This window comes from Opisthocomus hoazin, chromosome 9 (genome assembly GCF_030867145.1).
Source record: "Opisthocomus hoazin isolate bOpiHoa1 chromosome 9, bOpiHoa1.hap1, whole genome shotgun sequence".
NCBI classification, from domain to species: domain Eukaryota; kingdom Metazoa; phylum Chordata; class Aves; order Opisthocomiformes; family Opisthocomidae; genus Opisthocomus; species Opisthocomus hoazin.
This window is the reverse complement of record NC_134422.1, coordinates 12,604,908-12,631,331: the sequence shown is the minus strand read 5'-3', so window position 1 is coordinate 12,631,331 and position 26,424 is coordinate 12,604,908. Positions and strand designations below refer to the sequence as shown.

General features: G+C 40.7%; 1 protein-coding gene across 1 annotated transcript in view; it reads right to left on the bottom strand.

Moving 5' to 3' along the window:
- Positions 1-26,424, bottom strand: part of MYLK (myosin light chain kinase) — a 231,747-nt gene that overhangs the window by 84,793 nt on the left and 120,530 nt on the right. The window contains exons 12-14 of the mRNA XM_075429844.1: positions 8,760-8,897; positions 7,898-8,095; positions 6,436-6,682 (exon numbers count right to left, since the gene is read on the bottom strand). Of these exons, the coding sequence (XP_075285959.1) occupies positions 6,436-6,682; positions 7,898-8,095; positions 8,760-8,897 (583 nt within the window). The remainder of the gene's footprint in view (positions 1-6,435; positions 6,683-7,897; positions 8,096-8,759; positions 8,898-26,424) is intronic.

Here is a 26,424-nt window from a genome sequence, read left to right as displayed (position 1 = left end):
AGCCAACGCAGAGAGTATTTAACTCAGTCCTGCACTGGAGATCTGCCATTCTTACTTCCTCTTATGTGTGACCTCCATCTGGAAGCAAGAAAAACAGAAAGAAGGAAGGACAAATGGAAAGATAAAGAGAAAGGATTGCACGTGTCACCTCTTCCCAATATACTGACTGGCATCAAATGATGGGAGGGTTCCAGCATTGCTGAAAACCTGTTGCCTTCAAACAACGCATTTCAAACTGGCCTCTTTTACCACTATTGAAACTCCTGAATTTTTTTCCTGCTTCTAGAAGCTTTAAAGCAAAGCAGACACACTCTGAAATTGCTCCAGCACTTTCTCATTCACCAGTGCTACAGGGCTGTTAGCAGGCTGTTGGTTTACCTTATATCCCTCCCGTAAGTTTCCTAGAGCTCAATTACTCTTCCTTTAGGACTTAAAACCAATCCAAAGAAGACAAGGTAGGAGAAGCCATGCAAGCTGAAGTATAGACAATTTACAGCATACATCAAATAGGGAGGCACCACTGTTCAGCTTCTGTCATGACAGTATGGCAAAAATATTTGCCCACAAGAATTGTGTCACCAGTGGGAGAGGTTAAAGTAACAGACACAGCACTCTCCCAAGAGAGGCATCTGGGTGTACTGAATGTGGTCCCGACCACTGTGAAGAATAATAGCACTTCTGCAGTACCCATTTCTGCAGTGCATCTTTCCCTCTGCAAATTCTTCACATATGCAAAGAAGCAAATAAGGAAGACAAAGTAAACCTCTCCAAACTAAGCTATTTTTCACAGGGTTTGGAAAATAAAGGAGGGGGTAAGAAAGCAGGAGAGCATTTTGTTCTTTCTATTTTTAAAGGCTTGGGAAACACTTACAAACTATGGCAACAGTGGGACATAGAAATACCTATATGGAAAAATGATTCACAAGTTATTTTTTTGATCTTAATTATGATTTCTGATTCAAGTGAGTGGCTGAAAACTAGACCATTGGATACAAACCTCAAGTCTGTGTCTGATTCATCATGGCCCTGTTCAAAAGTGTAGCCTTCTCAGGCGAAGTCCTGCTCCCAGTGAAATCAAAGTGACATTTGTTACTGATTTTAGGAGCAGAGAGAACATAATTTTGTCCTCTGAGTTCAGTTGCAGAGTCTAAAAAGGTGAAGTTAATAACACTGACCCACCTTGGAGATCACAAGATAGAAAAAGAGAAACAAGCCAAGAAAAACTAAGGAGGACTGAGTGGTTTAGATGCTAAATCCAACCAAGAATGCTTCTGGAAACTTCGTAAGTATTTTTACATTTATGCAATTTCAGAATCCAGGCAATGCAAGACACATAGGGACAGTTAGAAATAATAGAGCTTTGCAGTACTAAAGCACTACTTCAAGTCTTCCACGTCTCTGCTGTCTTGAACCTTGGCGCCAACAATATTACTTCTGCAACTTGAGGTTCTCCGTGTTAGCATTTGATCAACAAAACCCTAGACAAAGACAGATCCTATTGGCTCCGTCATTGTGGAATAATGATAGACATGGATAAAAGCTATGCTTAGTAGCTATGCTGTAAGGAAGTGTCTGGAAGTGTTGACTTTTGCAGGATTGTTCTGTAGAATGCCCGTGTGCAGGACTTATCTTTAAAATGTCAAGGAATAATAATAAAAAAACCCCATCAAAAACAAAAAAAACCCCAGCTGCAAAGCCTGAAGCAATTTTAAAAATAGCTCTCTGTCCTATTGTAGGATCAGTTTTCCCTGGAATGGCTTTTATGTTCAAAATATCTTGAAATACTAGTTTCTTGGCAGAATCTACTTGCATATTTTCACTGAACCTTAGATGAGACTTATTGTCTGCATGTCCCTAGGAAGCACTCTCTGGAGGAAGAGGAAAAAAGCACTGTTAATTATAGTGTGGGGACAAACCAAAAATTCCTACTGGCCTACCAAGTGTGAAAAAAGTATTGCAGAGTAAATTGCATATTTTTTAAGAATGAACTGAAAGGGGTAAAGAAGTTAATCCCTAGCTATAGCTGGTGCTTCAATGCAGGTAAGTACAAAGCCTCAGAATGAGGTTTTGCACCTCTTTTGTGAGTTAGTTAAATGGAGATAAAGTCCAGGCTGCATGAAGCTTTAATCCCAAAGAAAGCAACTAATCTACTGGATCACAACTGTAGCTGACATAAAGCAGCGCAGCTCTACAGGCTTCAAAGAGAATGCACTGTTTTACCTCATTTGAGGGCTTGGCTAAACCTTTTCATACCTGAAAGGCCAATCATTTTATTTGCATTTTGCACCACTGAGTGGGAGAATGGAGTGGGAAGAGGTCATGGTTTTCTTTCCTAAAAATAGACAATGTGTTGATAGCAGAGAACAAAGTTTGCAAACTGTATTTTACAGAAAGACAGAACTATATTTACTGTATGGTGTAATGGAATGTAATCTTACAACTGCTTTTTGTATAACCTGATTTGCAGAGTATTCGAGGTACCACTGAGTTATGAGTGTTTACCACTGGTTTTAATCAGATTATCAAAAGCTTGAAAGAAGACTAATCAACATCAACCAAATTTTCATGGAAGATGGAGTAGGGGAGAAGAGAGATACTCAGTGTCTGATAAGACAAAGGTTAACAAAGCAGATGATTTGTTTCAGGAACAGCAGGAGGTTTTCTGAGGTCTCCCATGTTGACTGTGCTGTCACAAAGATAAAGGCTTTGCTCAGCAAACACAGTGTCTGTCCAGTACTCCAAATTTCTTTGCTTACCTCTTCATTTACAATGTACACACTGACTGAAAGAACATGGGAAAGTCATACTGGGATAAAAGGACACCGGTGCTTGCATCACTGGAAGGACGCAAAGGACAGGAGAAGAAAAAGATGTCTCTTGTTTTCTGAGTCAAAAAAGGATTGTTATTTCCCATTTCAATCACAATGGTTTCACATAGACTCTGACTGATTTCTTATTCTCAACTGCATGGGCCGGTATTTTGCAGGCTGTAAAATGTTTGAATTTCAAGAGATGAACTGCAGTAGTGGGTAAATCTGTTCTTTTTATATTTATGCAACACCATTCCTTGAGGCCTGAGCAATAATAGGCTCAATGGAACATTATTAGGAGAATTAAAATGAAAAATGCAAGTGTAGAGCAATCTGAGGTCTGTGTAGGTTTAAAACAAGGACTAGAGAGGCATGAGAGGCTACAATGACTACCCTCTCAAAAGACAGACTTACCAGTCTGCTATATAGTAAATGGCAAAGCAAACAGCTATTCTAAATGATGCTGAGGGAGGGAAAGACAGAAAGCCACCCGCAATCATTGATGGATCACGCTAGGATCATAGTGGGCTACACACCTTTGTCAGCTCACTCTGATGAAAGGAGAAAGAACTAGGGAGAGACAAATAGATGTTTTGTTAAACCAAAATTTTTAAGACTGGAGTTTTAATTTGTGAGCAGCCAACATAAAAGGAGAATTGCGGAGGTATTAGGATAGAATTTAAAGCTTAAGAATAATGGAGAAGAAAACTGGAAAATAATTAACGCTGCTAGGAAACGGTGCCCAGACAAAATTAAGGGAGTTGGAGAATGAATGACTCCCTAAACGCAGCTATGCAACATGGTTCTAAAATCAATATAGGAAAAGGAGCTGCACATTTTATTTGAAAAGAAAATGATTATATTTAAAAATAGCCCATCGTCAGCTTCTGTATAAACTCTTCAGTGAATTGATTTGTGGTTTCTCAGTTATTCTATACATTTAGTGGCCTTTGTACGAGTTTTTGAGAGAAAGACACCAAATGCAGCTCTCCTTCTGTCAGGTACTGTTAAGAATGTTTCTGAATATATAAACAATTCTCAATCAAGTGTTCAAGACAAATGTAGGCAGTTAAAAAGCTATTTAGAAAAGATTGTTTGCTGCTGAAAATTATTTTAGTTCTATTGCAAATTGAAGTTACACAGCTGACATTTGCCTCTTTGGATACTCTTGAGGCAGTTACTTCTCTGTTACTCATAGTACGTAAGAAATTGCCTAAAAGCATATCGCTTTCTGTTCCCTGAATGGTAAGTGAAATTTTACAAATGACAGCAGGGTAAAAAGAGGTAAAAAGAGGTATCAGCATTCCCTTTGCTCTAATTGCAACATAGCTTTACTCATTATAGATTAGAAAAAGCCAACATGAATGCACTGATCTTTGTGGGATCTCCAGCTATTTCTCCAGTAAAAGGATTAGGGAATAACTGAAACTAGCATGTAATCTGCTGTGTTGTTTTCTAGCTACAACTACTTCCCCCCCCCCCCCCCCCCCCGGCCTTGTTCTCCGCTAATTTTCTGAAATAATTTGTTTTCTAAGTGTACATTCAGTTATATTCTGGAGTCATGATATTGTCAGGCCTCCATTTTGACAAATGTCTTCAGTGATGAATTTGGTCTGATCATTACGGTCGACTTGCTCAAGTCAGCCACAACGATGTCTTCCACAAAGTACTCTTGGCTCTCCTTTATTCTTCCTGTTCTCTTTCCTTCTTCCATCCCTGAAGTTTAGCTGAAATATCCCGTTGTCTTTCAGTTCAGGTGAAACCAGGAGCATATCAAAAGAGAAGATGCCCGTGTCCAGGTCACGCAAACCAAAGTGTGGAAATGTACCAGGAAAAGGTAGCAATTCTCACAGTTTGGCCTGCTCTCTCATGTAGATGTTAGTGACCTTAATGAACTCGAACTGGCATTTCTAATCCCATCAGATGTACTGCATTAGAAATGCCACAGATCCCCAGAGAGACTTTTCTTAGATGCAAGAATGTATGTAGACATGACCTGCACAAATCAGAATTATGAAAGCCCTAGATGACCTGGGCTGATGGCAAACAAGCCAATTGTTGTGAAATGAATCAGTTTACAATTTATTGCACAGTACAAAAGGTCTAAATCTACTGAAGATCTTCTGTGATCTTATCTGCAAAAAGGTCATGGCATATATGGCCTACATACATGCTAGTAATAAGACTAGAAACTAAGTGTGGAAAAACAATTATAGGAAACTTTGATATACAGCAGCTATCATTTTTTAAAGCACCCTTCTCTCGTGAAAAGGGAGTGCCTTGTCTGACTTTAAATACTAAAATACGCTGAGGCTAGTTAATGGCTGCCTGTGATAGTCTATGGAAAAATACCTTAGAGCTAGGCATCTACACAGTGACATGTCCATCATTTGGGCAACACTAGTTGACAAATAAACATAACTATAAAAAATTCAATTCACTGTTGAGAGGCTAAACTCATTAAACTTATTAAGAAAGGCCCTCCCTTCTTGGGTTAGGAAGACATGAGTAATTTATTTGCAAGCAGGCATAGGACAATTCAGTTTTTAAATTTTGTACGAGGCTGAAGTATACGAAACAAAATTAACTTGTTTATAGCATGAAAAAAGACAAAACCCACCATAAACCAAGCAAGCAGAAGTGGTGCAGAACTGCAATGCTAACACTTCATAGTACTGGGCAGTATCTGTCTAAACTGCCTACTGGACTAGTCCGTCTGGAAATAGCGTGTGGAGCAGAGCAGATAATTTTCTTCCAGTGTAATGGATTTAAATGTCTATGATGGTTAAATACATTTTAATAAAGAAAGTCGCAAATATTAGCCAAGTAAGGCAATAAATCTATGCACAGTAAATAGCATAGAACGATAACATTGGTTTAAAGTTGTACACCAAGTTTTCTATAACCACGGAAGGGATATGTAATTACTCCCAATCTTCACCATTGGAGGCGGAAAATGCTGTGGCACTTTCTACAAGGTGAAAAACCAGCAAATTTGATTCTTCATTTAAAGGACAGTTATTTTACCAGGAAAAAAAAAATTCTAAACAGCTCTTCCAAATTTTGTAGCAATTATAGGAAGTTCAAAGCATCAGGATGCCTCATTTCACAATACATCAGAAGGAGACTATAACTTCCATATAAAACTCAGACATTTCAGACTTGGCCAGCAAACACTTTCTCTCCTTAAAGGTGTAGATCATAATCTTGTGGAATGGCCCTTCCTGGTCAGGTTGCTCCCATGGAAAGCAGGCACCCTTACCAAATCCAGAGAGATGCCAAAATTGATAAACAATAGCTCCAAAATCAAGACATTTACTGTGGTTTCCCTTGCTAGAAATGCAAATTTCTTCCCATACTGCTGCCACAAAGCTTTATTTTTCAGAATCTCAAAAGAAAACTCTTTACTGCATTGTCCTTCTTTCTGCCTCTTCCTGTGTTTCCTTTTTCCTCTTTGAGTCTTATTAGTTCTTTTCATCTCTCAGCAATATTTTGTTCCTTTAGTACCCTACCGTTTTGTGCAAATAGGAGGGAACTCATGTCTTCTTCAGGCAGGAAGTTTCAATGTGAGGAGAAATATAACTAACCGTTCCAAGGAAACAAGCACTTTTCGCAGCAAACATACCTGAGCTGAATTTCATATTGCCCTGCATGATGAGACTGTACATTCCTCAAGATCAGTGTGAAGATGTCTTCATTTTGCAGGATTTCACATGCTGTTCCTGGCATTATTTCTTGCCCATCTTTAAACCAGTGAACAGTGGGGAAAGGATCTCCAGCAATGGCACAGGATATAAGGACATTTTGCCCAGGAGCTGCTGTCACTGATCTCGGTTTGCTGATGAACCAGGGCTGAATACCATCCTGAGGTTCTGTAGTTTACAAACACAGTTTACAAATTGGGAGAAAATGCCAACCTTGAGTGTAACTAACAAGCTGACTAATTTCAGGGAAAGCAATCACAGAGAGGAAAGTTATTCTGAACATGCAGGGTATAAGTTTTGAATACAAAAATAAGTCAGGCTTTAATTTTGGAAGTAACTTGTGTTGGTACTAAAATCAATCATTTACTTGGCACTTTACTGGCTCAGTCCAGGCTTATACTAAGAGCAAAACAAAGGGACTTTAAAGCTTCCCTAAAAGGAATCTTGAAGATTTGTCCTTAGACAATATGGGTAGGAATAGTTTTAAGGGCAAGCGACAGTACTGTGACTGCTGTGCAGTTGAGAGCTTGTGTAATAAGTCATCATTAACAATTGCATAAAATTACATTTAATATAGAAGACTGACCCTGAGACTAGATCTCAGGGGAGCTTAGACAACAGAGGAAGGTCTGAATTCAGAGCAGACAGTGACAACAGACTACAGACCCACCCCTGGAGGCACAGATCTCTGAAATCCTGCGGTTAAGATCCTTTACATTAAAAAAAAAAAAAAAAAAGAAAGTCCCCCATTGGTTTCCAATAATTCTCAGAAATTACTATGGAAAAATGTTGGCATAGAACAAGATTAGATGAAGTCCTCTGTCATGAATGTTGTGAATTTCCAATCACAGGAAGTTTGGAGGTACTTCAGTGTTTACTGTGAGATTTACATCACACATGGAGATTCAAAGCCATTTTTTTTGCAGCTAGTTCTCTAATTACAGAAATCATGTGTTCCTCACCTGCTACCACTACAATGCTAGTTATTATAACCAGGATACTGGCTCCTACACAGCTGTTCCAAATACTCGGGGCTTTAATTAGAAAGAAAAATGTTATTAAATGGTTTACATTAAGTGCATAGCTATGTAAGCCTTATAGTTATAATCTGAAGCTGCATTTAGCAGAAGTTTTGCGCTGTCCCTAGGAATAGGATTCAGGAATGCATTTTTGAAATAGTAACATAATGTTCCAGAGCGAAAAGATTTTTTTTTAAAGTTGCTTCTGCTCAATATCCTTTTTATTTTAGATGCAGAGACTGAGAACTCCTAGCATCCTTCACATCAAATCTTACAAACATTCATGTACTTTAAACAAACACTCCTCCAGCACATTAGAATTATTTCCTTTTAACACTTCCTAAGGTGGAGAATAGCTCTATACCTTGTACTGTCAATGTAGCCTGGGTTCGAGTTTCTCCTAATTCATTCCAGGCTTCACAGGTGTATTTGCCTGTGTCTTCAGGAAATACTTCCTGGATGTACAGACTGTACTCATTGCCTTTCTTCTCAAAGTGGAAATCTTCTGTCTCCTGGATTTCTTTCCCATTGTGTAGCCAGATAATTTCAGGAGGTGGGTTAGCTGGAAAACAGGAGACAACAAAAATCAGGCACACACAGAAAAAATACATTAATTGAGAAAATGAACAAGGTTGGTTGTTTTCTGCCACTTGATTCTGCAATTTCAGCTTCAAAACATTCAGGAATCTCATTAACTATGCTGATGCTGTGTAAGGTGGAATAGTTCTAAGTCTGTCTTACTACAGTTAAAATACAAATGATTAAGAAAAGCATGTATACAATAGAGAGGGAGAAAGCGTTCTAGATCCCATGAAGGTGGTTAGCAAGGGTTTCTATTACCAAAGTTCACACCAGGACTGCTCTTTTATGCAGCACTAATCTTACCCCAGATGACAGGAATACAATCTTGCTTGGTTCACAACCGAAACTATTACAAGTCCACTGAAACTTAGTTTTAGTTCAACAGCAGGACCCAATAAGTACCTGATTATTATTATTCCAATAAAGAAACACTTGTACAGTTCTGAACACATTAACACTGGACAATGATCATCCACCCTGAAGATCAGATTAGATAAACCTGGCTTTTACTTTTAAAAAATTGGTTCCTTGAAATATTATTTCCAGACACAAAGAAACCTGCTAAAAGAAAACAACAGTGGAAAAAAGAACATATATATCAGGACTAAAAATTTAAAAAAAAACACTGTTCTATAGCTACGCACCCGATACCTCCACAGTCATTATCACTTGGCTTCCATCCATTACTTTGAGGTCAGCCAGGCCTTTAAGGAAGATGGGTGAAAAAGTCTTGTTTGACTTGGCAGCCTGTGCACTTTCTGCCTTCTTACTGCTCTTCTTTTCTGTGAAGTCAAGAGGAGAACAAAAGGGGTTTCTTACTGGAATTTTCATGATGAATTTTAACTGACCTTAGGTTCAATCCGAATTCAAGTCAGTGGTCTTGTTTCATCTCTCAGAGGGCAAAAATCACTGAAACCACCCAATATAGCTGTTTTTCTTACCAGTAGTCCAAGCAGAAAGACAGGAAATGGGAATGGAACTGTCTTTCCTCCAGGGATCCTTCTAAATCATTGTTAACAGATATCATAGAGCATCACATAGAAATTTACACTGACTTTCTCCAAGCACACATGCTCAGGTGCAAAAAAAACTCCCAACAACTTGTAACCAACAATTAATGCCTTTAATCACTGCTAAATTGACATAAAAACGATGGATGAGTTAAAAATATGGGATTGATGAGTTAAAAATGTAAACTCATGAGAACATAGGATTCTCCACTCGGTATGAAACTACAAACCATTTAGATTGTTAGCTGGTCAATATCAAATGGGTTTTTTGAGTTAACCATACTCCTGTATTACACTTAGCCAACTGATTGATGATGGGAAAGATTGAAACCCGAGGTTATCAACATATATTGCAAAACAAACTGTTGTATAAGGGCTTTTTTTTCTTTTTTTTGAGGCTGTACAATCAAATGGTGAGTGCTGGAGTTAAATTAATCACTATTAAAAATTAAATCTAGCTGAGATAGATATGTAATTTCCAGTACCCACAATGGTCTCCTCTGTCTTGGACTCGGAGGCTATAAGGCAAGATCGTTTAACTGTGACCTGTATGGTACACTATACCATGAAAGATACCTCTGCTCCAAAAACCTGAGAAAAGACTCTACTGAAGCCAAAGTAGCACTCATGGCCAAATGTAAGAAATCATAAATATTTATCGGTCACTTGGATACACTTTTTGTTTTGTTTAGCTTGAGTTCAGGCCTCTTACATCTTGCCTTTAAAATGCCAACCCTACTTTCTGAAATAGCTTCATTTTGCTTATTCCTACCTTCAAAATTTTCAAAGGTGTATCAAGATCATCCAAAACAGTATTACAGCAACACGAAGTGCCAGTCGGGAAAAAAAAAAACCACCATTCATAAAAGGACGGTGATTAGAAAAACTGAAAGCACCTCACTGAGCAAGTCCACTGAACCTTCTGGAGGCAAAAAGTTAATCTTGTCCCAGGGTTATTTGAGCTCATTGTATATTTGGAAGCTGTCTGGAAAGGAAGCTTTTCCTCTTCTCTAGCAAAGTTTTTTCTAGCCAAAATCTTGTCTTGCTGGCTTCTGTCGTAGGTCTTTTCTTGGCACTGAGCACCGAGACATTCATGCATGTGAGAAGGGAAATATGGGACCTGACTGAGACTCACTCAGCTTGGTGCTATGGACTTACTACCCTGAAATGCCCGATTCGCCATCAAGCCACATTGATCAGTCTTTGGGCTTCCTGTAGCACCTGCTTCTAAGTGACTAATGCTGTATAGAAAATAGCCATGCAGTTGGGTCAAACCCATCTATAGTAATAAATTGCTGTGGTTCACCGTATTCCTCTGTTTTTTATCGTTTAGTCAGATGAACTGCTGCAAACAACACTGGGCTAAGCGACATAAGCACATACTCTTTTACTACTCCAATGCCTCACAGAAAATCCCTTTGTCCCTCAAACAGAAACAGACCTGGGAGAGGAAGCAGAAATCCATATAAGGGGAAAAAGGAGGAAAATAAGAAGAAAGGAGGAAAAGGAGAAAACAAGAAAGTAACAAGAAAAAAAAAAAGAAAGAAAAGGACACTTCAATGATAACGATTCTGTTATCCCTTTTATTGCAGTCCGTAACATTGCAAATCAAGAAGGCAAACATGTAATCAAGGGAGAGCAAGGAAAAGAAAATAAAAGGTAGAAAGCAGACGTGTGGTTCAAGACCAACAGAGAAACAGACTTGCGGTATGAACAGAGAAGTTCAAGCCTTCAGAGAAGGACAGATAACAAAAGAGAGCTGAAACACCTCCCACAGGAGAGCTAACAGTGACCAGGAAACAAATTAAGTAGCAGTGGCTTTAACAGCAGTCCTCACAGAGAAGACTGAGCTGCTTCCAGCAGAGCCCTGGTACAGACAGCATTAAGTACTAGCAGCACTCCACACCCCTCGCAACTGGCTCTTTGCTTTATTAGACTGATGTATCTGTTCCATGTAGTCTAAATAAATGAATTTCTGTAATCACGGAAGACAATACAGTATAACAGCCTCAGCTTATTAAAGAAAAATGGGTGAGCAACTATAGAATAGAGCAAAAGCACTTCCCAAAAGGGATTTTTTAGCAGTGCCAACTCATCCAATATATGTGCTGCCGAAATGAAAGTTTCATGTACTGGAATAAAGCCATCTTTCTTGCACAGAGCTGCATAAGCATTGCAAGGAAGCTAGCAAATAATTCATGGCAACTGCATTTATGCATTACAAACCCAACAAGATTACGAAAATGTAAGGCCTCAGTTTCTGAAGCTATGTCAGGCAGATGTATCCTACGCTGGTGAGGAGACCTACTGATATGAGTGACATTAAGAAGATTTCCTGGGGATGCAGGCCTCTACCCCTGAAAGAGTGACCTGCAGGATTAAAGGATGAAGAACAACTTGTCATTGTTACTGATCCATGCTCACTAGTCGTAAGTGAATCTGCCAAATTGAAATGAAGGGGGCCAGAAATTGCCTCACGAATGTACAAATCCTAAGAACAGCATTTATGCTGAATTTAAGCACTGCATAGGTTTATACCGATCTCTTGTATGAAGACCAGTTCTGTACTTAAACAGAAAATTATGATGGTAAGTGTCAAAAAACCAGAAGTCTATGGTATATGAGCAGTAAAAACTTAAAGAGTACAACTTCAACAGTGCAAGAAAAGTTACTGGAGAGATGAAAGTGTTACTTCATTAGAGGAAACTGAATGTAATCATGAAGAGGAACATATAGATTAATTATTTAGTCTGAAATATTGAAAACTTGATGATTGCTCCAGGGACAGATACAAAGGCAACTTTATATCTCCTAACCTTTCTGAAGATATGTCCATCTTTGTAAATCCATCATATGCTAATGCACGTACACTGTTTTATTTAGTCTTTGAAGTATTACCTGATTTCTCAATACCTATTACAAAGCAGGAGTAAAAACATCACCCTTTCTATAGCTGATATGCTTTGGAGCACAGGGGCAGTGAAGGCATTTCTTTACCAACAGATATAAAATCTGTTGCATGTAAGAGCTCAAAAATGAGAAGCTATCATGGCTAAGGCAACCAGTATTCCTTTTCAAGCGTGTAACATCCAGGATACAGTAAATATATGGCTAAAAAGACTGACTCCATAGCAACTTGAACAGGCTTTCTTCAAAATACAGGCATTCTCCTCTACTTTTTAAATACCATTTTTTAATGGGGATCTCCGCTCTTATGCTACTGTTGTTCAGTAGTGTATGTTGATCAGCAGCATACATTTATTATACCAACAGTTTAAGCAGAATATTGCCAAAATTGTCTACTGTTTCTTGACTTGGCAGCAACAATTAGAAAGACTGAAGTTCTAATCCATAAACACTATTTTTTCATCAAGAAACCATCGAGGCTCATTTCATGTAACATTTCTTCCTTTACCTAAAAATTTATATTGTAGACTTCTAGACTTAGAAAAATATTAGTGTGACCTACTGACAACTTCAATTCAGTTTCCAGCAGATGTTTTACACAAGAGAACACAGCCAGTTTTAGATACATTATTTAGTTTTATTTAGACTAGTCTTAGTCTAAAACCATTCTGTTTTCTCAGAAGGGACTAGTACAATCATGCAGAGGCCGAATTATGAGCGTGAATGTTAACTATTTCTTAATTCTTTCAAAGCTTGTAAATGCTTTTAGTTGTTTATTTATTACATAGCACCATGCAGTGACTCAGTGCTCCTCTGATGAAGGCTTTAACATTACACCACGAGATAGCAGTGCTGTACTTTTTCACAGCTTATTTTAATATATCTAAGGGCTTCTTCAATCTTAGCCATTGGAGCAATCATTTTGATTTTGGAGGGTACTGGGGAAAAGAAGGGACACTGCTCATTCAAGATTAAGCAAATAACTCCCATTCCCATTTATGGTGAAAAGATATTGTGTGATTCTACTTCCTTTTGAAAACACTCGGCTAATTATTTTACCAGGGAAGTAGTGCAAGGAAAGCCATACCGAAAAAACAGGCTTTGTTCACAGAAGTGTAGCTTTAGAAAGTGTAATAACCGTAGAAGTTCACATTCCCTGGCCACAGCTAAATGCTAGCTAGTCTCATACACCAGAAACAAATCCGTGACTTGCCTCAGGAAAATGGAGAGCAAGGAGGTAAGAAAAACAGGGCACAAACAAGCAAGCTGCACGTAATGAATGTCCAGTATTAGGACTTGCTTTCCCTCATTCCTTCCAAGCCCCTTTCACTACATGAACTCTGCTAGGGTTCAAAATTCATATGCTTTTCAGTGACAGCTGGCTTCAGAGCCCAGAGCAGGGGGAAGAAAGAGAAAGAAGAAAGCACAGGTACAGCTCTAAGCTCAGATGTTGCAAGTCACTATGCTTGTGGCTGGAACAACCTCTTTCGTGACACTGCAGGTTATTTTTGCTGCCAGAACTACAGACAATAAAAATATGGCACACCTGGCACCAGAAAGGAAATCTGGAAGCTAAGACAAATTTTGTCTGACATTATCATGAGGGCATGACTTTGTTATATATCTACATATCCTCAAGCTTAATCAACTGGATGTGAAATAGAGGAGATCCGATCCTTTCTTATTATGTTAATATGCTCTAATCACCTATAGCCGTTTAACATCTCCCCCACTACTCTTACTTCTTATTACTTTCAGTTAGCAGTAGGTTTACCTCTAAGAATGAAAAGTAGGAATGTAAGAGCTATCACATAGCACTACTGCCATAGTGACTAAAAAAATTCTTCCACAGGCATTTAATTTTCTTCCCTCCTTCCTTTCCCCAATCAACTGCTGCTGCTGCACTGCGTTCCCCCCAGGTGGATCATGTCACAGCAATTCATGAGGATCATCAGAAAGCACTACATAGGGAGGGCTAGATAAAACACAGGTACATTTCAATAACCTGTTTTCAGACCTTGCAGGTAGTTTATTTTACAATAGTTTATAAAAGCTGCCACGATTTTTAACCACAGCTGTTGGTTTTGTGCAAGTCAAGTCATGCAAGATAATACAGAAGATACTATGCTTTTCTCAAAGGCTGCTTACAGAGCAATGAATTCTCCAAGGCTCTTATAAAATTACAAGCTCAAGAACTTTAACAGTTTTTGCATAGAGCTGCAGTCTGGCATAATACATAAGTCCAGCTGGGGTGTTCTCAGGTGAGCAGTGGTCTCTCCATCGTTTCAACAGGCTTTTAATAAGGCTTTACACAGGGTGATAGATTTAAAAGTCCACTACAGTGATCCCACTTGCACAGCTCCTATGTTTTTTTGCCTTTTCTCAGGCTTTAATAGGCATGAATGTTGGGAAACAGCAAGTAATAAGATGCACAGCTCAGTGGAAAACACAGCCTGGGAGAGCAGAAATAGTAAGCAAAGCATTTAAAAGATACATTATATATCCACATATGTTTTCTACAAAGCAAAAGTAATACAGGCTTTTCCCACAGCATTGCCTTACCCCTAAGGGCTCATTTTTTTTATTAGAAAGACACTCTAATAAGCACCCAAACCTATGTTGAAAAAAAGCCACTTAGTGCATTAAATGCACAGAGATTAAGGAGAATTCAGTCTTCCAGTTTCTTACAAAAATACAGATTCTCAGCATATTTGGATGGCAGTGGGAAAAGAGAGATACTGCTTCTGATACACAACTAATTCTATTCATCTCTCATTTTGTTTTCATGTGTTTGTGTAATCAATAGTAAGTTAATCCATCTATAGCTACCATATCAAATATCTGTTTTTCTATTAACTTGTATTAATAGAAATTTAAGTTGATAAAAAATGCTTTCCTATTATTTGACTTTTCTCAATCCAGGATTTCAAGTGACCTTAAGTGAAGTTAAATAACTTCCAGATATCTGCAGACTGGAAATTATTGCAACAGAAGTCTTAATGCTAGCTGTGGGCCAAAGCCAAAATACACTTGAATTTTTCAAAACCTAGACCTGGATCAGAACTTGGTGCTCGAACACAACTGTAAACATCTTTATATTGATAAGCAAGAGTGAGTTGCTGGTTGAAGGTGTATATGTAAAAGTGGAACATTCATGCTGCCCTGAACAGTTATCCTATTACAAATCAATTGTGCAATACACGCGTACTGGTTTAACTGCAAGTATGCAACCAACTATTTACTTTCTAAGGTAAAAGATATAGATAAATCTACAGAAAGGGAAAGAATTAAAAAAAAGAATCAATAACTTCACTATGGCATTTCCATTCCCAGATTTTCTCTTGAAACTGGAGTGAAGAAGAAAATCCAGATCAGGATGCAAACTTTAAGGTTTCCAAAGACTGGACCTGGCTACTACCTGGCTTGTAGCCAAAACAGTTAACATTTTATGGACATCATCTATCTAGTAAATTTTCTTTTTCATTTTTCTACCCAGATGTACTGAAAACTTTTTGAAGTGAGCTGCAGAATGCTGACATCTCCTGTTGAAATATCAGGACTTCAGCATGCTCAACAAATTGAATTCAGAAGGGACCTCTGGAGATCGTCTAGTCCAGCCCCCGGCTCAAGCAGGGTCAGCTACAGCACTGCACACATACACCTTCAATGCAATAACTCAGCTGCACAAGATCAGGATTACAACTGGTTACAAGTCAAGGACATGCAAAGAATAGAATTTGCTGCCTTATGTTCAGAACACTGCAAACAACTTGCAGTGTTTAGTCTTACAAGAGATTTAATTATACTGGAGGAATCTGTTTGCCAGAATCATATGGTTAACTGCCAAATAATGCCTAGTCTGAGCCATGCGAAAGGACTGTGTCAGCAACATTTACCATTTATGGTGTTTAAACATCATTTTGGCTCAGAGGTTAAGTCAACTGAGCGGAGGAGAATGCTTAACTCAAAAAGCTCTCTCTCCGAGCAAGCTCAGAGAGAGAAGCAGCAGATTCCACTAAAATCTCTCAAAGCAAGACTCAGGTTCACACACATACATACAGCCAGAGTTGTAAAGCAGGCCAGTCAGTTGAATTACAGATCCTGAAAAAGAGTTTTGCCTCTCCAAATATTTTCAGTGTAAATAAATCCAGCTGTTACCAGATGTCATGTTAACAATATCAACTCAAAAAATAACAGAATTTATAAGGCAGAGAACTGATATTAGGACACTCATCTCAACTGTCTTTCTTCCCATAAGGTATTTTCATGTCTCAGGCATGAATTGATATGGTCAAAATATTTTCTGCAAGTTTTCCAAGAATTCCACACTTGATTTATACTGGCATAAAAAATATGAGACATGTTCTTGAGACATGTAGGGACATTTCTGCTTTATTAAAGACCTCAGGTTGGTATGCTATTTTGCAAACTTAGGTCATGAGAACTAGATGTTTAATGACCTAGTAGTGTATTTTACAGATCTACCTCCCATCATTTATTTCTGTCGTTATAATCTGTTTTTTAAATGGAAGGCGAGATTTAAATATCCTTGGGAGATGCTTTCACTGAAGAGCTGGGCCAAGTTATAGTCTGGATAGGGTGGCTTGCATTACACAGAAAAACTTTTAACCCAGGACTGACAATGCCCTAAGCCTATACTAGTCAGGGGGGTTAGGGGCATACAAAGGAGGCCAAGTTCCACTTTATCCATCTGGAAATCTGTTTATTTTACTGCAGGCTAGTCTTCCAGCTCTATCCTGCAGCTCCATGTAAGCTCCTTTTCTCAGTTTTTCCCTTTGTATGGGGTATCGCCAGTCACCGGCCTTTTAACCTCTGCTTTGTCTACTCTGTTCTGCAATCCCCAGCATTTGAAAGAGATGCCTAGAAATTCCACTAAAGGCTGAATACACCAGTAAAAAACACGATTTGGGAGAAACATTCAGTATCTCAATTTAGAGTGCGGGGGACAGAGATACAACGTAGCCTGCTGAGTTCAGACAGATCACTTTGCAGTCAGCAGACCGAATTCCTCAGAGACGCTCTCACTGGAAGTTTTTTCAGCCAATTTTGTGTTTGCTTTTGCCTTCAGAACAGTCTGCCTTATTAATGGCTAACCCTGCTTGCAAGTTATTTACATTAAGTAATTGCTCTTTTGTCACTGCCACAGACAGCAACTCCATGGAAGGCCTGACAGCATGTATACCTACCAAATGCATTTATAAAGCAGCTCAGATGGCCCACTGCTAACAAATTACCCAGCATTAGATGCCACTCCGACATGGAGAACTGCAGAAAAGGTGTTTCGTACATGCTAGATCAAGTCAGGTTAGCTCCGCAGTGAAAACGTGCATGCTGCAGAGGCAGAATTTCACCTTCACATGTACAGTCTCAATTTTTTGTGTGGCTGCCCAGGCAGAATTTAACTTAAATTGGTCTGTCATGATGTACAGAGATACCACTTCAATTACAAAAAACCTGGGCTGTCCATGAACTGAAATTCAATGGAAGCACAATAGGAACAGGCAGTCACCTAAAGCACCAGCATCCCTGAGGATGCCACTGATAAAAGAGTTACAGCCCCTTCAGCCCTTCCCTCCTATGGCAAATCCACATAGGCAACAACATAGTTACCCGTGGTAATATTAAAACAGTGCTGCTCACCCTCTTCAGTGAGTAATCAAAAGGATACTATACTAAGAATGCTTTTAAGGAACCCTGCAAATAAGACACAGCTTGAGTGCCAGAAAATATTTGAAGTTAGACTAATACAAAGCCAAAAAAGAAAAGAAAAAAACCCAACAACATAGTATTTCTGGGTTAAAGTTGGTGTCAGAAAGGAATCCTAAAGCAAGGCTTGTTTGGTGCTTAAGTCCAGAAAAGAAAAGGTAGTTCTAGTCTGGCATTGTTTGTGGTCGGTTGTCTGCTCTTGATGAATTTATATTAAAAAAACTCTCAAACTGAAACATTACTCTGAAAAAAAAAGCAGTTTGTGTGTGTGGACCAGCAGTCAAGGACTGACTAAAACTAAACTGCATGGAAACACCTCTGGTAGTATACAGCCATGCAAAGTTCCTGCCCTCTGTTCCTTTTCTCTATTGCTAAGGAATGACCTGATCATTAGGACTCACGCTATAACCTGTATTAAGGCACTTAGATATCCCTGTATTTCTCATTTTTCCAGTCTGTAAAATAAAAATCTTGTTCTTCTAAAAGTGAGGTATCACTGTTTGGCAAAACCAGGTCTCAAGAAGAAGTGCTAAAGCAGGTGTTAGAATGGTATATATGAAGTTAGAAATATTTTCTGTCCCAAATGTACATACAAGTTCTGTCATGCTGCTTCTGTTATGTGGACATTTATGCCTTTTTAGGGCAAGAGAACTGCATAGGCTTGCAGAACTAGTAAGGACAAGGCAGGACCTGCTAAATTTCAGCATGGGGGCCCTGTATTTGTTTTTTCAGCTTTGTTTTCAGTTTGGTTGGCCATTCTAACCTAAAGACTCTACACTGCAACTCGGACGCTTGAGCAACATGCTGTAAAGTTTGTAAGACTAAATTGAAAAAACACGCCTTTAAGAACCTGCCATCCTTACCTGGCTCCACATACATCAGCTTATGTGTTTGAAATTTTCAAATTTCTCTTTAGTCACGTAAATCAAGGACAGATGCTTCACTCGGGCAAACCCGTCTCCTCTTCTGCTTACTTGAACCTTCCCTTCCTATAAGCCTACTTCTTCTCCTGCATATGCTGTTCATAAAGCAATTCGTGAATTCTCAGCTTTACATCTCTTTCTGCTGGTGCTGAATATCCCTTGCTTACACACTCACAGCTCTTCTCTGTGGTCCTCCCATTTCTCTATACTTTTGATAGTTGTATTCACACATATGTTTATATTGAAAAGAAACATGCACATCAGACTGCTTTCAAACCAATCCCTTTAGTTTACTGAGTCCTTTGATTACAAACCATTTTTTATAGAATCATAGAATCATAGAAAGTTTTGGGTCGGAAGGGACCCCTAGAGGTCATCTAGTCCAACCCCCCTGCAGCGAGCAGGGACACCGCTAACTAGATCAGGTTGCTCAGAGCCCTGCCCAACCTGGTCTTGAATGTTTCCAGGGATGGGGCCTCCACTACCTCTCTGGGCAACCCGTTCCAGTGTTTTACCACCCTCATTGTAAAGAATTTCTTCCTTATATCCAGCCTAAACCTACCCTGTTTTAGTTTAAAACCATTACCCCTCGTCCTGTCACTGTTGTCTCTGCTAAAAAGATTGTCCCCATCTTTCCTATAGGCTCCCTTTAAGTACTGAAAGGCTGCAATCAGGTCTCCCCGCAGCCTTCTCTTCTCCAGGCTGAACAAGCCCAGCTCTCTCAGCCTGTCCTCATAGGAGAGGTGCTGCAGCCCTCGGATCGTTTTTGTAGCCCTCCTTTGGACCCGCTCCAACAGTTCCATGTCCTTCTTGTGCTGAGGGCTCCAGAGCTGAACGCAGTACTCCAGGTGAGGTCTCACCAGAGCAGAGTAGAGGGGCAGAATCACCTCTCTCGACCTGCTGGCCACGCTTCTCTTGATGCAGCCCAGGACACGGTTGGCCCTCTGGGCTGCCGGCGCACATTGCCGGCTCATGTCCAGCCTTTCGTCTATCAGTACCCCCAAGTCCCTCTCAGCAGAGCTGCTCTCGATCCTTTCATCCCCCAGCCTGTATTGATAGCGGGGATTACCCCGACCCAGGTGCAGGACCTTGCACTTGGCCTTGTTGAACCTCATGATGTTCACACAGGCCCACCTCTCCAGCTTGTCCAGGTCCCTCTAGATGGCATCCCGTGCTTCTGGTGTCTCAACCGTACCACTCAGCTTGGTGTCATCTGTAAACTTGCTGAGGGTACACTCGATGTCGCTGCCCATGTCATTGATAAATATATTGAATAGCACCGGTCCCAGTACGGACCCCTGAGGGACTCCACTCGTCACTGGTCTCCATCCGGACTTTGAGCCGTTGACCACTACCCTTTGGCTGTGACCATCCAACCAATTCCTTATCCACCGAATGGTCCACCCATCAAATCCATGGCTCTCCAATTTAGAGAGAAGGATGTTGTGGGGGACCGTGTCAAAGGTTTTACAAAAATCCAGATAGATGACATCCATTGGTTTTCCCGTGTCCACCCTTGTTGTTACACCTTCATAGAAAGCCACTAGGTTGGTGAGGCAGGACTTGCCCTTGGTGAAGCCATGCTGGGTGTCTCGAATCACCTCCCTGGCCTCCATGTGCCTTAGCATATCTTCTAGGAGGATCTGTTCCATGATCTTCCCAGGCACAGAGGTGAGGCTGACAGGTCGGTAGTTCCCAGGGTCTTCCTTTCTACCCTTTTTGAAAAGGAGCACGTTTCCCTTTTTCCAGTCACTGGGGACTTCCCCTGACTGCCATGACTTTTCAAATATCATGGAGAGTGACTTGGCAACTACATCAGCCAGTTCCCTCAGGACTCTGGGATGCATCTCGTCAGGTCCCATGGACTTCTGTACATTTAGGTTCTGCAGGAGGTCCCGAACCTGGTCTTCACTTACAGCTGGAGGGATTTTACCCTCCTGGTCTCCTTCATGCCATCCATCGACTCGGGAGGGGTGAGGAGAGAGGTTGCCAGTGAAGACTGAGGCAAAAAAGTTGTTGAGTACCTCAGCTTTCTCCTCATCTGCTGTTACCAGTTTGCCGGTCTCGCTCATGAGCGGGGGTACGCTTTCTTTGACCATCTTTTTCCAGCTGACATACCTGTAGAAGCCCTTCTTGTTATTTTTTGCATCCCTTGCCAAGTTCAGCTCCAGCTGTGCCTTGGCCTTCCTGACCCCATCCCTACACAACCGGGCAGCTTCCCTATACTCTTCCCAGGAAGCCAGTCCCTGCTTCCACTGCCTGTGCAGTTCCGTCTTCTTCCTTAGTTTGACCAGCATCTCTTGCCTCAGCCATGCCGGTCTCTTCCCTTCTCTGCCCGACTTCTTACACTTGGGGATCCAGAGCTCTTGCGCTCTCTGGAACACATCCTTAAAGACCTGCCAGCTCTGTTCTGTTCCCCTGTCCCTGAGGGCCGTTTCCCAGAGAGTCCTTCTGACTATCTCCTTGAAGAGCTGGAAATTTGCCCTCCTAAAATTCAGGGTCCTGACTATGCTCTTCATTGTTCCCATATCCCTCAGTAGCGTTAGTTCCACCAGCGCGTGGTCACTGCAGCCCAGGCTACCTCCGATCTTGACATCCCCAATGAGCTCGCTCGCATTGGTGACCACCAGGTCTAGTATCGCATCCCCTCGGGTAGGGGTGCTTATTACCTGGCTTAAGAAGTTGTCCTCAGTGCATTCTAGGAACCTGCTGGATTGCCTACAGCTTGCCGTGTTGCTTTTCCAGCAGATGTTGGGGTGGCTGAAGTCGCCGAGTAGGATGACAGCCTGTGAGCGCGAAGCCTCCTGGAGTTGGAGGAAGAACGCTTTGTCTATCAGCTCCTCTTGATCTGGCGGCCTGTAGTAGACACCAACCACTAGGTTCCCTTTGTTGCCTCTCTCTCCGATTCTTACCCATAAGCTTTCGACCTGCTCGTGGTTATTCTTCAGGGACAGCTCTTCACTCTGTAGTGTTTTCTTGATGTAAAGGGCAACGCCCCCGCCCCTCCTTCTTCGCCTGTCCCTTCTGAACAGCCTGTAGCCATCAAGAGCTACATTCCAGTCGTGGGATTCATCCCACCAAGTTTCCATGATGGCAATCAGGTCATAGCTTTCCAGCAGCACGATTGCTTCCAACTCCTCCTGTTTGTTTCCCACGCTGCGTGCGTTTGTATAGAGGCATTTCATCTGAGCTGTCGGCCTCGTTACCTTCATAGCAGAGCACCCCTTTTTTCCCTTGAGGTGTTTCATGGGTATTTTCTTGTTGGCACCTGATACCTCAGGCGCCTCCAGCTCCCTTCCGCAAGACTTCCACATTGCTGCAGTGTCCCTCGCATGCTGCTGGGCAACGGGTTGAGGGCTCCTACTAGCCCCCCATCCCTCTAACCATTGTGTATCCTCCCCTAGCCTGTTGCTGGCAAGCCTGATAGGTTCCCCTTCCCCCTTCACCTCTAGTTTAAAGCCCTGTCAATGAGCGCCGGGAGCTCCTGGGCAAAGATCCTCTTCCCCCTTTGAGAAAGCTGGCTCCCATTTGATGCCAGCAAGCTTGGTGCTGTATATGTCATCCCATGGTCAAAGAACCCAAAGCTGTGGTGGTGACACCAGTCACGGAGCCATGTGTTAATAGACTGAGTCTGCCTATGTCGCTCAACGTCTCTGCCCACCGCTGGAAGGAGCGATGAAAAGATAACCTGTGCTCCAGATTCCTTTACTAATCATCCTAGGGCTTTGAATTCTTTTTTAATTACCCTCGGGCTACTTACTGCAACTTCGTCCGCACCCATGTGGAAGAGCAGTAGAGGATAATAGTCTGAGGGTCGGACCAGTCTAGGAAGTTTCCTAGCTTTTTTAATTATTATTTTCTTGAATACATAGCAAAACACTTGTGAGACCCTGGTATCTTCAGCTTTTCTGTAAGCATTGGCCATGCTCCTCTGCTTATACAAGAATCTTTCTTCTGTAAGTAAAACTTCCGTGAGATTTTTTCACTGGAGCATATATACGTTTGTTTGTGTATATGTTTTACATCAGCTGGTAATGCAAGATACTCTACAGGCTTCTAAATACTGTCAACATGTCTGCTCCCAAATCCATCAGAATTTAACAGAAAGGGACAAAACCCACACTAACAGAAATGCTAATTATCCTTAAAAAAAAAGTAGGCACAGATACATCCTTAGAGTCTGTCTTGCTGCCTCTATAATTTAATTCTAAAGTTGAGAAACAACTTGCTTAAATCGATTTGTAGTTTAAAAGCAAACAGCAATCCTACATGTACTCTTCCATTTGTGACTCTCACTCTGCCTAAGTATGACTAGAGATGAAAAGCTTACATGTTAAAACAGGCCTCTTCTAGCACATAGCTAGTCATTTTACCTGTGATGTCCTGTTCTTTAGTTGCTACATAACCAATCTACCGACTAAATTTCTCTTTGGTGGCTACTCCATCTGATGTATCATGACTGATGCTACACAAGTGACTAAAATAAGCATTTGCTTTTTGTCATTTGTTTAGCAATATTTGTACAACAGGAATGCATTTTAATAAATTCAAGTTAATCTACTAGTCCATGAAAAGGAAGCTTAGTAAAGTTAGGTTAGAAGTCAATTCATAGAAGCAACACAAGCTGCATCAATTCATAACTACATAAGAAAAACAGGAAAAAGGCTGAAAAATGAATGCAGACAGAAATGATGCTTAGTGTGAGAAACCAAGTCCATTTTCCTCCAGAAAGACACACACTACATCCAACTCTCAGATGCTCTGGAATCGATTTTCAACGATTAATTCTGACTGGGGCTTCCTCCCATCCTAAAGCTTGCCTACCTCAAATCTACCTGCACGAGTCATTTCTGAAAAGTTTTATAAATTGATCTAATCAATGGCTGTTTGAGCTCCCATTAGCTAATCCACATCAGCTGCTCTTGGAAAGATTCTTTGGGGTAACATCACACCCATGCTTTCAAAATTCCTCAGGCATATATTCAGCTTACAGGTTTTACATACATTTTGATGACTTCCACTTTTCAGCTGAAACCTAGAACATTATAGAATTTGGCAATCCAAGATGCGACAGTTTACCCCTTGGTCAGTGTAGGGCCATTCCTAAGACTGTTACAATAATAATCTGTTTTCTGTCATTCTGGTACATAGCAGCTTAATGTTCACAGCATTTGATCACTTCACAATTGAGACGACCATCAGATGCAGGGCTGGATATTTTCTTCTTTCTTTTAAAATTAAAAATTTTTTCTGTCAACATCTCATCTTTGTTTTTAATTTATAAGAATTATTAATGCAATTCCTGCCATTTAACTTGTGCTCATTCTGCAAGCACTCATCCCTCATTTGCATCCAAATTTGGTTCCCCTTTTAGTCAGAAGGGTTTGTATCAAGAAGCTGTCTTTAGAGAATACTGTTTATATTGATGGCACAAATCCTGTATCATTAAAAGTTTGCACACATGTTTTGCTTTTATCCTTCATTTTCGGTCTCTAGCCGGCATTGTGTTTCACATTTGGTCCTGAGGTGCTGAAAGAAGGCAGTTTAAGAAAAAAAAAAGCTTCGTCTTACAAGGATTACAGCTGGTAGTGGCCCATACAAAGTGCTGGACAGAAAACTTTGGGACAAAGTTAACTATCTTAAAAGCATTGGAACAGAGTTTCTTTGATGGCTAATATCAGCCCTGCTCACAACAGCTTACTTCTGAGCTTTCACTACAGTAACAAAACCCCCTCCCTTTCACTTAGTATACTGAAAACAATTCTTACATTGCCAAGTGGTTCCACCAGGCTACTGGCCTGGAATGCCTTTCGGACACTTAACAAGACTGGACTTGTATATTTTGGAAAGTCTTCATGGTCCTTTATATTTATGTTACACTTGAAATACAGCAAAATGCTTTCAAATAAACAGTGGCTTTGAAAAACTGTCACAAATATTTCATCACTTTTGACAAGTAAGACATCAAACTTCATTTGTCTTTACCTTGTATTTCAAAGAAACAAAGCTGCAGCCTCTCAAATGAGTCTTCAAAGAGAGGCTGCTTATTGCAGTGATAGCCTTCTTTAAAAGATTAAAGTCCAAGAGAAGTCATTCTGAGATAGAAAGAAAAACAACCCACTACCTAAAGACAGCAACTCTCATGACTGGAAGAAAAGACTCCTACCTGTAAGCCTTGCTTCCACCTAGTTAGATTTTTATGGTCCCACTCACACCAGATGGAAGAGTGACAGGAACAAAAGAAACTGGTTTTCCAGAAAGCATCTCCCTTCACTGCTCTGACAAACTGCTTACAGCAAGGACTTTGACAGGCTTTCAGGTGACTCTAATCTGCTTGTCCAATGATCAATGAATGGCTACAGTAATTGGATTGTACAGGCTACAGGCTTCCCAGCATAGACATTTGCACTGAGGAGGCTACGCTAAAAAAAAAGTGTGAACAGAAAGTGGTGGGGAGAAAGGGGAACCGATGTGAAGTCAGGTCAGTTGCACTGCTGCCAGGGAGGGAGAAATGAGGTCGAGAGCCAATGAGCAGGAGCAGTGATATTTGCTGAACTGTGTTTGCTCACCAAGGGAGGTGGTGTTAGGCTTCAATTGAAGAAAGCTGTGTGCAGCAGAGAAGCATCAGCAAAATGGGTGGCTGCAGACCATTAGAGCCGACAGAAGTACCCTGGCTGCAAGCCTGTGCTGCTGCTATCACCACCCATGCTTCGTGCCCTCCCTCTTGAAATCAATCAGTGATGCTGCTGCCTGGTGGGAGGAGGCTGGAGAACTCTTGAGGAGCCTGCAGTGAGCCAGATCTTTCATCTGTGATCTACTGCAGAACTGCAAGACAGAAGGATGTTCTCCTAGGAGTCAGCCCTCATGTAACAAGCACTCCAGCTTGAGAAAAGCCTAGAGAAAGCTGGAAAAAGCAATTAACTGCCTCTTTTACATGCACCCCTTACATATGTTTGCAAAAGAACAAAACCTTCCTACACACAATATTAATTTGGTTCAGCACAACAGAAGACTGAGCCAATCATATGTCCCATTCCCGCCCCTGCTCTCACTCCAGCCTGTAACTTTGCATAGTACACCCAGGTATTGGTGTGAATGTCAGGTGGTTAAATATCCCTTTGGCACATCTTTTCATGGATCTGACCTATAATTCCTCGTCAGTGATCAGTTAACTGACAGAGAAAACCACGTATCAGAAGGCTTATCTCAGGTATGAGACAGACCTGAAGAACAGCTACTATGCCTAGGAGCTGGACTTGCCTTCCAGCTACACCAGTTATTACCACTAGTTGTCTTGCCTGTATACTCTGTCACAGCTACAGCAAAGCACTAACACTGACTGACTATACAGGTACATCCAAAGTAGATGAACTTCTCCTCACCTCAGTTTCTTGTTCATTAAAAACTTGATTAAAATATTAAGCCAGCCTGATAAAAAGCTGATTAATATTAATATGCAACCTCAGTATCTACAGTCACCATCAGTACATAATCACTGTGTATTTCAGGTGACCTACTAAGAAGCTGGGTTGGTATTTTAAAATGGGATGCCCGGTGTATTTAAAAAATGGCTTGTATACTTATTTTCATATCACAAAACAGTATGAAAATTGTAATATTAAATGGGAAGACCAACCCATTTGTCTAGCTTGCACATACAATAACAGAAACAACCCAGTCCTGCACACATTGTTTAAAAACTTTTAAAACAATTTGTCATCAGCCCCAAAGCCTCCCAAATT